At 38.4% G+C, this 13,504-nt stretch overlaps 1 protein-coding gene across 12 annotated transcripts in view; it reads left to right on the forward strand.

The window, feature by feature from the left end:
* Window positions 1-13,504, forward strand: part of KMT2C (lysine methyltransferase 2C) — a 202,542-nt gene that overhangs the window by 39,498 nt on the left and 149,540 nt on the right. For all 12 annotated transcript variants that reach the window (XM_085316432.1, XM_085316438.1, XM_085316434.1 and 9 more), the window contains one exon: window positions 12,021-12,109. In XM_085316432.1, coding sequence (XP_085172558.1) covers window positions 12,021-12,109 — 89 coding nt within the window. The remainder of the gene's footprint in view (window positions 1-12,020; window positions 12,110-13,504) is intronic.

A 13,504-nucleotide genomic window follows, 5' to 3' on the forward strand; every position in this document is an offset into this window, starting at 1 on the left:
ATTCTCGCAACTTGTGCAAATAAATGGAGTAGGTGTACTGCTTGTGTGTCCTTGAGTGATGGCCTCAAAGGAACTTGACCTGGAGGTATCATTTGGTCCTCTTGGATGACTTCCATTGTAGTAGTGGCTGTTACAATGTTCACTGGATACATGCTCCTATCATGTGACACAGATACAGTTTTGTTTATAACTCTGACCTGTATCATATGATACAGGCTMCTAGCACTTCTGTCACAGCCTGAGCCTGGGGAGTGCAAAAGGGATGTTCAGATAGCAGAACTCCTATAGCATTAAGTACCTGAAAACTCATCTGTTTTTTTTGCTCTATGATTATTTTTGTTTGTGTTTCTTTAAATGCATTTTAAAGAAATGAAAGAATAACAGTTTTTAAAGGAAAATATTGTGAATTTATATATCAACCTTCATTGTTAGAAGACTGGCACAGGGAAAAAAAAGATTAATTTGCATTGCGGTGTATTTCCCAAATATAGAAAGGAGTGAAATTCTGAGAATACTACTGTACAGCCATAAATCCTTATCCTAAATAAGATGATAATTTAACATTCCCCTGAACAAAAAAACTAGAAKTTCTTTATTGTAATAATCTGGGTGTTATTTTTAACCTATTCGTGATTGTCAGAAGGCAAACTAGTGTCTCGAAGTTAGAAGAATCCTCTTCAGGGACACAGAAAAGTGATGGATGGTTCTGTTTAGCAGAATGCAACGTTTCTGCCTTACCCATACCCCTAGAGATTGGTACCTGTTTATACTGAAGCTTTTAAATATGTTTAAAGACTTACATTAGTTGTGACTGTGCTTTGGAGTGTGCTTATTATGTTACTTCTTTTGTTGTTTATATTTCACAGTAGTGTTTTAGGAGTTTTATTTACTCTGGTGTAAAAATAGCTTCTGTGATCTGGCTTCTGGGATTTATTTCCAGTTTGAAAACAATTTGGTTACAAGAAAAACATTTCATCTGATTGTATATTTAGACTGATACCTATCTGATTACATTACCTATTTTCTTTTTACATCTATTTTTATTCTTTTGAGGTTTTCTAAGTATTCTGGATAAGATTTAATAGATTTTTAGTTAGTGAGCAGGTCTTGTCTTTTTTTTTCCCKTTGGCTTCCCTAGATTTAGCAGTTTTATTGAAGGAGTAGTATTTCATAATACTTGTTGACATTATTTGAAATAAAAATGCTTTTTTGTATAAGGACTACTAAAGCTGCTAACAGATGGATAAAATATGTGGTGATATGATACTATTTTTTGTTGATTTTTATGTCTGAATCCATTTCAGATTGGTAATGACAAACTGTAGTTAACATGCATAATTTTGCTTATATGTCATTCATTAATTTGGATGTTACTAAGACAAGGTTCTTGCACCAGATAATTCTACCTGATTTCTTTTAAGCTGACATCTTGCATAAAAACTGATTATTTGTTGCATTTTGGGTGCTGACGGGCCTTAACAGGTCCCAATCCTTCTAGGTGACGCTTAAATGTTAGGAGGAGCCATCAGGGAAAAGACACCCTCATTACTGATGTTGTTACATACAGTTTGTTCATCTCCTTCTGTTAACACAGAAAATCAAGTGAAATTAGAAGGTGGACACCCTGCTCAGAGCATCTTTTTGTAACATCTGAGGGACAAACAGTTTTTTTATGATACTGGTGAGATACGGGATACTTCAAAAGCATAAGAATGAATATTTTCCATGTAATTTACAGGAAGAAAGATTTGTGTTTGTTACTAGGTCTCAAGAAACTAGCAAAATTGTTATAAGACAAAAGAGACTGAACTTTGTTAGATGGGAAAGCATGAGACGTTCTGAGTTGGCAGTGTATCTGGCTTGATTTAATATCTAGAATCTTCTCAAAACGGTGTCGTGTCTGGGATTTAGTCTGTGTTATAGAAATTGAAATGATAGTACAGTGTTGGCATTCAGTTTTTTTGAATGTTATAGCTAAATGAGCAATGTGTAAAAGTAACGGTTAGAGCATTTTGTGAGCATTGTATGTAGACTTTCTATGCGTAAAAATATATTTTGAATAAAAACTACTGKAAATTTAGGTTACCAGGTCATTCAGTTGTTTGTATACTTGCCCCATGTGCCTTTGGATGCCACTGTGTGCACCATACTCTGTACCAGCACTAAATATATCCAGTGACAATATTTAGTGTAGGCAGACAAATGTAATTGGAAAGAATCTTCACAATCTTACTGCAGTAAGACTATTCATTAGTGGTGTTAAAATTACAAGAAAAAATCTATTTAAAGAGACCAAAACTTCATGAAGTTCCAGTAATTAGCAGTTGTTGCTTGTGTGTGATATATCAAATTTTGTATGAGACCTTGAAATCACCGCATATGACCATTAAAGTCATTAATATGTTGTCACTTCTATTCAGAACATAGTAACAGCCAAACCCATAGCAGATAGTTGGATAATTCTTAGTTCTGAAGGAAGAAAAGAGCTTGGTCCTGTTGTGGGTAAAAAATATTTGGTATCACTACTGTATCATGAGATGGGAAAAGTTAAAGCTTCCCATAGCGGTCATTATAGAGAAAAAAATTCTTGTATTATGATATAAATGAAATGCTTATGTTTACTAGTAAAGAAAAGACAATGTTTCCAGTGTTCCCCGCAGTAGCATATTTTGATACAATTTTGTTTAAACAGAAGATGGAGCTGTATGGACAAATAGAATATTTTTGATGTTGCAGGTGCACTCATGCAATTTTTGCAAAGGTTAGATGATCTCCATCTTTGAGAACATCAGTAATGTCTCAGCTGATAGTGCTGCCATCTTTAATAATCATTGTTTGTAAAAACAACATGTCAAAGCATTCAGTGGTCTTGATAGCATGATTACAGCAAATTCATCAAAGAGCATTGCATTAACTGCTGTCTATAGGCATCATAGGATATAGTCATTAGCAAGTCTAGAGCCAGGAAAAGTAGATGGAGGTTGGAGACATGCCAATAACTCTACCTTTAGTAGCTGATGGTCCTGAATGTTTTTTTGTTTTGGCTCCAGAAAGAATTCTAAAAAATTGCAGAATTGCTAAAATGGTGGTATGTTGTTTTGAATCAATTTGATAGTGAATACGGTTAAGAGCGTTCTTCACAAATCTGTAAAGGAAGTACTTGCTACAAAAATGCAGATATATAACTCATCACAAGGTTATAAATGCATCATAATTTTTTTTCCGATATTACTTCTGAAATTAGTATGACGATTGAAGTCTGCATGTTCTGTATTATAGAACTAAAACTATAAAGCTGCAAGCCTGTCGATTAAACTATATATCAATGGGAATGTAGTTCTTGAGAAATAAATGTTCAAAACTTACAAAGCTGAAAGAACTTGTAGCAATTCCTRATGCTGTATATTGCAGACTTAATATGACAGATATTTGATTACTCTTAATTTTAGCTCACAAATTTTTATAGATGTCTACACAGGCAGTTTGACAGTAGTAAAAAGAACCCTGAAAGCCTTTTCTGTGATTTCCCTCTTGACTATTTAGAAATGGCTGCAGTTCTGAACAGTCTGTACATGTAGGTCAGTCAACCTGGTTTCACACTTACAGCATCAAACTTGGATTTTCTCATGTAATGCTGTCACATACACACACAAAAAAAAAAAAAGTGTCCAGAAGTACAAATTCAGTGTAGAAGCCCTAGCCTCATTTTTTCTGTCCTTGCTTGGCTACAGCTGAGCTGTGACTCTGTAGATAATGTATTGGCTTATGTGAAATACTTATTATTTTGTAACCACTATCAATAACGACCTCTCCCGTGCTGTGCTCTGTCCCCATGCTCCTTCCTTCTGCCCCCTCCAGTCCTTACCAAAAGGCATAACAAGTTGAGAAGATGTCCTGCACCTAGGGAGAAATAACCCCAGGCACCAATACAAGCTGGGCGCTGACCTGCTGGAGAGCAGCTCTGCAGAGAAGGACCTGGGAGTGCTGGTGGATGACAAGTTGACCATGAGCCAGCAATGTGCCCTTGTGAACAGGAAGGCCAATGGTCTCCTGGGGTGCATTGGGAAGAGTGTTGCCGGCAGGTCGAGGGAGGTGATCCTGCCCCTCTCCTCAGCCCTGGKGAGGCCTCGTCTCGAGTCCTGTGTCCAGTTCTGGGCTCCCCACTACAAGAGGGACATGGAGCTACTGGAGAGAGTCCAGCATAGGGCTACGAGGATGATCAGAGGGCTGGAGCACCTGCCCTGTGAGGAACAGCTGCGGAAGCTGGGCCTCTTCAGCCTGGGGAAGAGAAGACTGAGGGGGGATCTTATCAATGTGTACAAGTACCTGAAGGGAGGGTGTCAAGGGGGATGGGGACAAACTCTTTTTCAGTTGTCCCATGTGACAGGACAAGAGGCAATGGGCAGAAATTGAAGYACAGGAAGTTCTGCCTGACCGTGAGGGGGAATTTCTTCCCTGTGAGAATGACAGAGCACTGGTCCAGGTTGCCCAGAGAGGCTGTGGAGTCTCCTTCTCTGGAGATCTTCAAGGCCCGCCTGGATGCAGCCCTGTAACATGCTCTCAGTGATCGTGCTGAGCAGGGAGGTTGGACTAGGTGATCTCCAGAGGTCCCTTCCAACCTTACTGATTCTGTGTTGTGGCCTCGTTCATAGGGCTGTGTTTCAGCTAGGACAGGTTGATCCTCAGCTGCTCTATCTTTTACAGAAGCAGTTCTAGACTCAAACTTAACAACTGTGCAAGTGTATGAGGAACAGCAGAGAAAATACTGAAAACAGTCGCTTTGGACAGACCAGCCTCATCACACAACACAGTTTAGCTTCCAGGTCCTGGATCTGATGGTCTTGTGCAAAATTGAGTTCAGATTACTACAGCAATGTCTGAGRGAAATCAGTTAGTAGTTATGGCTGTTTGATTTGGGTGCATGGTTTTGATGAATATATCCTGGCAGTACATCCTAATTGCCTTTTCCCAGTCTCCCATGGAAAATAGTTTTCCTGGGCACCTCCAGTATAGGTTTGAGAGCACATTTAGAACAGTGAACTAAGCAAAAACAGTTGGGATGAAGATTCAGGAAAAGCAAACTTCACATTTACTTAAAATTTATTTATTTGGCCTTTAAATTGTAGTTAAAACTGTGCAATACAATTTCTTTTTGACATGGGATGTTTTGCCCAAAACCTGTTTTGGGGCAGAAAAAAGAACTGCAAGAACTCTGCATGCATCATTCAGGGTTTTTTGTATTAGCTTACTTTTTATAATAGTGACTGTACTCCTGAATAAAAGCAAAAGATGCAGCCACAACATTCAGCACAAATCATCTTTGAAGGGCTCCTATTTGCATTTCTTTCAGTAGAGTAGCATATCTTTGAGAAATCTCCCTTTCAGAGGGGAGTACTGGAAATGTTTAGATAAGAATCGTCTTTCATAGAGAGGAGTCTGGGTTTTGTTTTGTTTTGTTTTTTTCCTCAGACATCTCTGATCTCAAAGGCTGTAATTTTTTTTTATTATTTTCTGTGTTCAGTGCTCTTGATGCTAACTGTAAAAAATATAAAAGTGAAAGAAGTTTCAGCTCTGAACTTATTGTAGCCTTCTTGGGTGAGTAATGTTGAACAAGTAAATAATGTTCTTTTAAATTATTACTGGTTAAAGACTGTGTTAGCTGAGAAGTTGCAATGTTTTATTTTTAAACATACTGTGTCATTTTTCTTGGATGTAGTAGTTAATGCAAAGATTATGATGATTTCTTTAAACTGGAAGTATTGAGATATATGGTTTTCTCTGATTGTTACGCAAGACTAATAGGATGTACCAAGTGTATTTTTGAGAACTCAGTAATTAAATTGAAGATTGAACTAGGTTATGATCTAGAATAAGATTATAAGAAGTCCATTTATATAAATGTTAACAAAAATGTTTTGCTAAAGTGTTTCACATGAACCATTCTCTCACTTCTCTGTATTTCTAAAAGTCAGCTTTTTTACCTTCCTCTCTCTTGTAATGTTGCTGTTGCACCTCTTTTCCATATGTCTAAGTCCTTCCACCTTTAATGCTCACACTTCTAATGTAAGAAATAAATAGGAAGAGAGTAAATGTTGAGGTCTTTTTTTATAATACATGAAATAAAATCTTGTGGAGGGCAGAAGAGCAAATACAGAAAACATTTTTCACCTGTTACTGGTTGCTCAATTAAAAAAAATCTTAGACGACTTTGAAATTGGGATCGGTTTGAAACTGGAGTCAATGCAATAGTGAGTATCCCACTTTAGGCTCATTAATGGTTAGAGCTACTGAAYGTAATTCTCATTAGTTGCCTTCTACCTTGCTTCCAGAGCAAGAGCATTGATCGTTTTATGCAGACTTAGATGTAGAATTTTCTTAACTTTTAGAAGTAGTCAAGCCTCTGCGTTGAACAGCAGAGTTCAGAGCAGGCAGGGGCGAAGGTTTCCTTACCAGTTTCTCCATGAGCTGACTCTGCTGCTTGCTGTAGTTCCCTTCACGTGAGGTTGTTAGATGAACTTCAGCTATTTGAGTATATACATGAGCACAGTTAAACTTTTACAGCCATACTTAAGATATACTCTACAGAAGTACTGGGATCATGTACTTTTGCACACCTGTTAGAAAGATTCTTGGAAAGCCTTTAACAGCTTTCACTTGTGCAACTGTCATATGAACATTAATTTGTTACTAGCCGTGCTGACTGCAGCACTAATTGAACCTTTTTATAAATCATTCCTGTACCGTCTTTCCGGGTAAGGCTGGGGACAGATGTTCTTTTAACAAGACATCTGTGGTGGTTTTGGATGGTACTGTATCCCAGATGTTATGCCTTTTTTAAGGGTATTGGCCTTGTTTTGTGTATTCAGTACCGCCGTTGTGCTCAGCGCTCTGCAAAGCAGAGGAAGGAAGATTTATTGCTGCTCTGAACAATTTAGAGGTTATGGCCTTTGAGGAGGAGGATGGAGCTCTGGAGTGGTTCATACGAACACATTCTTGTAAGGCTGAAACAAAAGCAGCTGGATTAGCATGGTATTTTCCATGGGTGGTTTGAACAAATTGTCATCTGATTTTGTTGGTAGCAGATTAGAGCACTTGCAGGAACTGTTGTCTGGTGATAGCTCCTGGGTAATCATAAACTAGCAGCCTGGCAGTGATGAGGATCTTAAGGATAGTAGCGTCTTCAACTATTCTATGTGGTTCCAGTAGTTACCAGCCTGCAGCCTTATTAGGGATGGCCGACCTTGCGGAAAGAGTGACTAAGATCCAAGGTACRCTTTTGACCTGTGTTGTACTCATAAAGTTAAGATGCTGTTGCTGGCATGTATGCGTTAAAATCTGACCACTAGCAGGTGAATAGGACACATTTCCTTTTTATCTTAGGGTCTTCATCCATGGTGCTCTCTATGCAATTTAGCAGAAGCTGATGAGGATACTTGGTGATCTTATTCTGTTAATGAAGCCAGCAAAGCCCTGGAACAACAACCTCCAGGAGGTTTTCTCCCAGTGCAAAAGGAATACCTAATGATATACAGAGCTATAGAAAAGCATGTATGTGTGCGCTAAATTTGATTAGTTGCTTACACTCAGTGAAATTATGCAATCTTTGTTTACTACAACATAAAGACAGAGGTTAATAAAAGGCATTAGCTAAGAAATCTAATTGATGACAAATTTAAGAGCAGATCACAAAGCATTTTGATAAATGACTATTTTTTCAATAGATCTGTTCTTTAAAACATAAATAGACATTTTTTTCCCCTTCTAAATCAAACTCTGTGGTAGGAAAGAGACAAGTGAGAAAGCCAGTCACAGAAAACTTGGCAGCCATTCAGCCTGGCCGTGGAGCCTGCTGCCTATTGTCCTGGCTAATATTTATTGTTGTTTTCTTGTCATCCATAGCTCGGGCATGCCTGTACATTGTGTTCCTGGTTTGGAAGCAGTGTGGAACGTGGCTCGYCTGCGGGTGCTGTGCTTGTACAGTAGCTAGCTAATGGGCTTTTGGAGTCTACAGTGATAAAGTTTAGGATAGTGCTTAAAAACGTCTAAAGCAGAGCTGAGGTTATAATGTTCAATGTAGCAGTTGTTGCCTGGTGCGGCCTGGCTGTGTAGGAGCGAAGGATAAATTTTCACGTGCTTTAGTTCCRTAATTGTTTTAAGGCAGCGAACGCTGGGGCGCTGCTACCGAGGGACAGACCCGCCGCCTCCCCGGCAGCCGTCTCCCATCTGCCCCCGTTCCTTGGGTCAGTAGAAGTGCTGCTGCTGGCTCCATGCTTCAGACACCGATCCAGGTTACAGCCAACCGGAAAAAAAGGTTTCTCAGCCTGGGTCAGTTTGCAGCTGCTGGCGCTGGTCTGGGTGCAGGAGCGAGTGGTGGGATGGGGGAAGTGACTGGACTGCCTGTTTCAGCAGCAGCAGTAAGCTGTGGTCAAAGAACATGGAGCTATTTGCCTTGCTTTTTTTTTTTTTTTTAATTAAGTTTATCGTAGAAATATTTGTTACTCTCTGAGAAAGAGTATTGCCTACAAAAATCCAAAGGCTGGGTGAAACTGAAATCCAAGCTACCTAAATTTGGCCTATTTATAGTGGTATATGGGACAAGCCTTTTGCTTGAAAACTGAATGCAGCACATGAAAATGTGTATATACTTTTCCAAGAATAGGAGTATTGCAAGGAGCGGGAAATTGCTTACAGACCAATTGCTTCCTCTCAAAAATATACGTTGCTGGTGATTTAAGATGTGCACCAGGCTGGGTATCTCAAATACATATGTTTTCACTAATTTATTTTCTGACCTGTTTTGCCACCCAAAAGATTAAACCCTATAGAAGACTTTCCAGTAAGAAAAGGTTTAGGTTTTAGTTATGTTAGTAGTTTCAGGTAAGAGTCAAATCCCAAGGGTAGAACAAAATTGTTTGTTTTTTTTTCTACTTTATTTAAAGGGGAGTGGAATAAGGGAATTGAAAAAGGAAAAAAAAAAGTTATGGGATTTGGCAGAAGAAAATTTAATGTTACACAAACCAGACAAAACTATTGTGCAACAATACTGTTAAATAAAAAATATTAAATTTATTTAATAAAAGTAACATGAGAATCCATTCTTACTAAGAACATCGATTGTAACAATTAGGTATACTATATGGCCTTTTCAAATTGAATTTTCTATGGAAATGCTAAATTATAGTTACATGTACAGTGTATATCTTAGTGTTTTGCAACTTGAATTATTTTTTTCTGAAGCCAAACACTTTTTTTTTTAAGTATAAAATCTCATCTGATGATTGTGAGATGAAGGTAATGAACAAAAAGAGGTTAAAGATATAATCCAGCTTTCTATCCTAATGGAGTTATTTGAATCTTGCACTGCATTGTGAAGGCTTTGGGCAGAATATTTGCAAGGGGAGAACAATGACGACACATAGTGGAGGGGGGATGGCAAGAAAGCACCAGATGTGGTTATATATTCTGCTGAAAAGGAGCAATTATGTTTAATTAGTTAAAACCTGTGATTTTCCTTGATGTTGCGTAAGTTACTAAAATACAGTAGGGAATTCAAGGAGTGAATATTGCTTTTATTTTTATTTTTTTTTTTAAAAAAAGTTTAAACGTGCTTTGCGAAATACTTCAGTGTTTAACACACTAAATGTAGTTGTAATATAAAATCCAAAACTGCATGTAAATTTTTAAATTTACAATATTTTTGGAAAGTTGTTGGGAGAGAAGTAGTCAAGGTAGGATTTAGAAAAATCTCCCTGGTCAGTGGGTTGTGTTTGGTGAAGCTTTTGTGCATTCCTGCATCAAGCGAAGTGATTACCTACTGTAGGCTATGCATTCTTGCCCGTTCACTCAGAGTATGGGCTGAAGCGTCGGGCTATCTTGAAGAAGTACAAGAAGTGTAGTATTTAAACTTAAATGGGTTTTGTTTTTTTATTGTCTGTATTGTGTTTTGAAGCATTAAAAGTTTTTCTGGTGCAGTAGTTGAGCCATGCAGGATGAGTTTATTCTGTCTAATGGGTGTGAATGATGTTTTGCTTGTGTCACTCCTTCCTCTTCATTTTGGATGGTAATTAATCTGTATTACAGTTTCGGACAGCCCCCTGAGAGAAATGGTCCTGTCCTGCTGGCCAGGATACTTGTCCGCCTTCCGTTCGGCTTGCTGATGACTGTGCACGTGTGCAGGTGGGGTGGCACAGTGACCAAGGGGGATGCGGAACAGTTTCATTCATAGCTCTGCAGTTCATTGTGCTTTAGATACTTGTGCAAGATCTGTTTTGGAGATCTGTTTTGGAGAACTTCCCTGGAAGCTTGTAGAGGGGCACTTATTGAAGTGGATGCAGGTGACTTCTCCCTGTTCTCTTTTGCGATTTATACRTATGGTATACCTCCTTGTGGATAAGCAGGCAATGCCGAAAATAACCTCGTATCCCTAGGGTTGCCATTGCTCCCATGTTCTTCAGCGCTCTCCCAGACCAGTTCACAGGGATGCTGAAAAGATAAAAATCCCCCTTCTCTCTCTTCTCAATTTCTTCTTTTCCCTCATTCTTTCCTTTGTAAATTGAGTAGTTTGTTTCAGGCTTTAGTTTTCATCTTATTTTAATCTTTTTCCCCCTCTCCTCTACAGACACAAAACTGCACCCAACTTGATTAGAAGGGATCATCTTGTTAGGTATTGCAAAACAGTTGTTCATGATTAGCAGGAGAACAGCAAAGCGTAGACTCAAAAGATGATAGTCTCTTCATGCTTTCTGCACATCATCATCTTTGATCCACGAGTGTCAAAGGCACGACGTGGCCATGGTATATTCCTTATCTGGTTTAGCAGATCTGGTTCTGAGGTAATCCTTTGCTAGATTTAAGTATTTTAACAGACTCTTCAAAAACAGGAAATACTGTTTTGGAATGATTTAATCACTAAAAAAAAAAAAAAAAAAATCCTCAACACAGAACTAAACCCAAACCTTTCAGAGTTTTCCGTGAAAGAGGAAACGGAGTGGTTTCCTCTTGAGGGGCAAGCTGGGGGCCGCTGCGGTTGCCTGTGGCACATCCTGATTCAGGGCATGTTGGTTGGGTAAATGGTTGCCTGGGAGCTCAGGGACTCTGCAACCACTGAGATGTCCCAAACTGCTAAGAACTTGTGTATTTGGAATGAGAAGCTCCCAGGGTCTCTCCAGCTTTTTGTCAGCATGCAGGTTGCCAAGTAGCCTGAAAATTTGGGAGGCAGGGTGCCAAGCTCTTGGCTCCCTTTCAAATGGGCTGCTGAACAGTGGGAATCTGGATGCTCGGGCTCTGCAGCAGCCCACCCTCTTGGTTGCTGCAGAGCCAGTCAGAGAGAAAAGGTTGCAATTTGTGGCACAAACCTGTCTGCTTTCTGTCAGACCTTGTTTGAAATTGAAACAACTGCCAAGTATTTTGGTTTTAATGTGCTGGTACAGCTTTATGACTTTTTTCAACTTGGTAACATCTAACCATCTCTAGTCTGTAATTCATAACATTTTTTTAAATGTGTCAGAATTGTTACTTCACTAAAAGTAATACATATGTTTCAATTTAATTGCTTCAGCATTATTATTATTCTCTGGAAAGTTCTTACATGGATGGTCTGAATGGCTTAGTGTCTATTTTATACTGTATGTAACTACTGGCTAGATTTTGGGTTGTGTTCTCTCTAATATCTCTGTTGTTAGCCTGTATGTAATGAAAAACGTGGAGCAAACAGTCCTATCTTAAAATCTTGCTGATTTAATTTATTTTTTGATCAGTAGAAGTGTGTGATTGAATTTTTCATATAATGATACTCACAGGACTTGCAGGGTCAACTGTTGATAAAAGGGTACCCTGYTGAGTTTATTACTTTAAACAGGAAAAAAGGGGAGGAAACTTGTTTTTTATAAGGCTCATAAATCACTGGTTAACTTTAATATTATTAATTATTCCTCAATATGAAATGATTTTAATTCTGGATAAATTTAAACTGGAAATACTTTTAGAAATTTGAAAACAGTGTTCATTTCTTATGTTTGTAGGCCTCGGAGTAGAGGAAAAACTGCAGTGGAGGATGAAGACAGTATGGATGGTTTGGAGGCAGCAGAAACAGAAAACACTGTGGAAACAGGTAATGAGAATATAGTATTGATACTATCTGATTATTATATCTCTCTCAGAAATTAATTTAATTACACATGGGCTTGGTAGACAATAAATATTTCTTCTTTAATTTGATAGTATGAGACCTGCATTAACAGGACAGATAAAAAAAGAAAAGCCTTGTGTTACTGCTTTTAGCTGGTCTAATGGGGGAGTCCTGCCTATTGCAAATATCTAATGTAAATATCTAGTATCTTCTTCTGTTTTTATAAGTCTATATTTAACTAAAGTAAACCCTGATATTTTTAGAATACCCACCAAAATACAGTATTACTTACTGGCCTGTATCTACAGTTAACTAAAGCAGATTATACTAAAGCAATAATCAGGTTAACCTAATGTTAATGCATCCTTTTGCTGCTTAAGAAACAGAAAATAAGTCTCTGTTCCTGCTTTTGTAAATATTTGTTATGATTATACCAAAATGCCTCAATTTTCAGAGGTTATCTCGTTCTAGTGGACTGAGTACTGTTACAAGAGTTTGTAAATTCTTTTCTGGAGGGTCAGGCAGAGACAAGCAGATGAGTGAGCTGAAACATAAGATAAAGGCCTTGATGAAAAACTGCCATCTCTTTGCCAAGCTCATGTCTGCAGCCATTTGCCTATTCTTAACCAAGGACCAAATATAAGTAGAGGAACGAAACCTGCAGATGGGATTTTGTAGGCTTGATGGATATAAGTCTTACAAAGGTACTGAGACATAGGAGGTTATAAATTTTAATTAGGTACCTGTATATGCGTAACGACCAAAGTGGAGGAAAGCACAGATAYACTAAAGAAGTTGGCTCTCAGGGGGCAGTTGCACAGGAGTGACTGAGTTAAGGCATGTGTTAGCTAGACTAAGTGGCAAGAGATGCTAAGTAAAGGAGCTGTGGAGTCCTTAAATATGAAACAAGAATCTGTGCTTAGCGTAGACTTACAGAGAGAAGTAGTAGGGGACCCCATGGGAGCTATTTTTGCAGCACGTTTTGTGTTGACCACATGGGAATATGATTGCCATAGTTAAAGCTATAAAAGAGGAGGTTAAAATTCTCAAGTGGATGGAAGATGAGCTTTGATTTTATATGCTGGTCTCTTGCTTCTCACTCATCAGAAACTGAACAGTGTGGGCTGAGAAGGCTTTGTGCTCAAGGCTCCAGGCTATAGGGAGTGTCATAAGTGTTTAGTCATTGCTTGCGTTGAATTTAAGCATTGTTAATAGTTCGTGGAGGGAGTCTAAGTTAAAGGTTAATACAAAGATGTTCCATCACTTTATTCTATCTGTTGTTTTGCCGCCACTGGTAATAAGCTGCTGGTCATAGTGAACTTGAATGGTCTTGCTCAGCCTCTAAGTAGACGATTACCAGTTATTAAAGCTGAAACT

The sequence above is a fragment of the Rhea americana genome, unplaced genomic scaffold, assembly GCF_003343005.1.
Source record: "Rhea americana isolate MKP2758 unplaced genomic scaffold, rheAme1 scaffold_47, whole genome shotgun sequence".
Taxonomy (NCBI): domain Eukaryota; kingdom Metazoa; phylum Chordata; class Aves; order Rheiformes; family Rheidae; genus Rhea; species Rhea americana.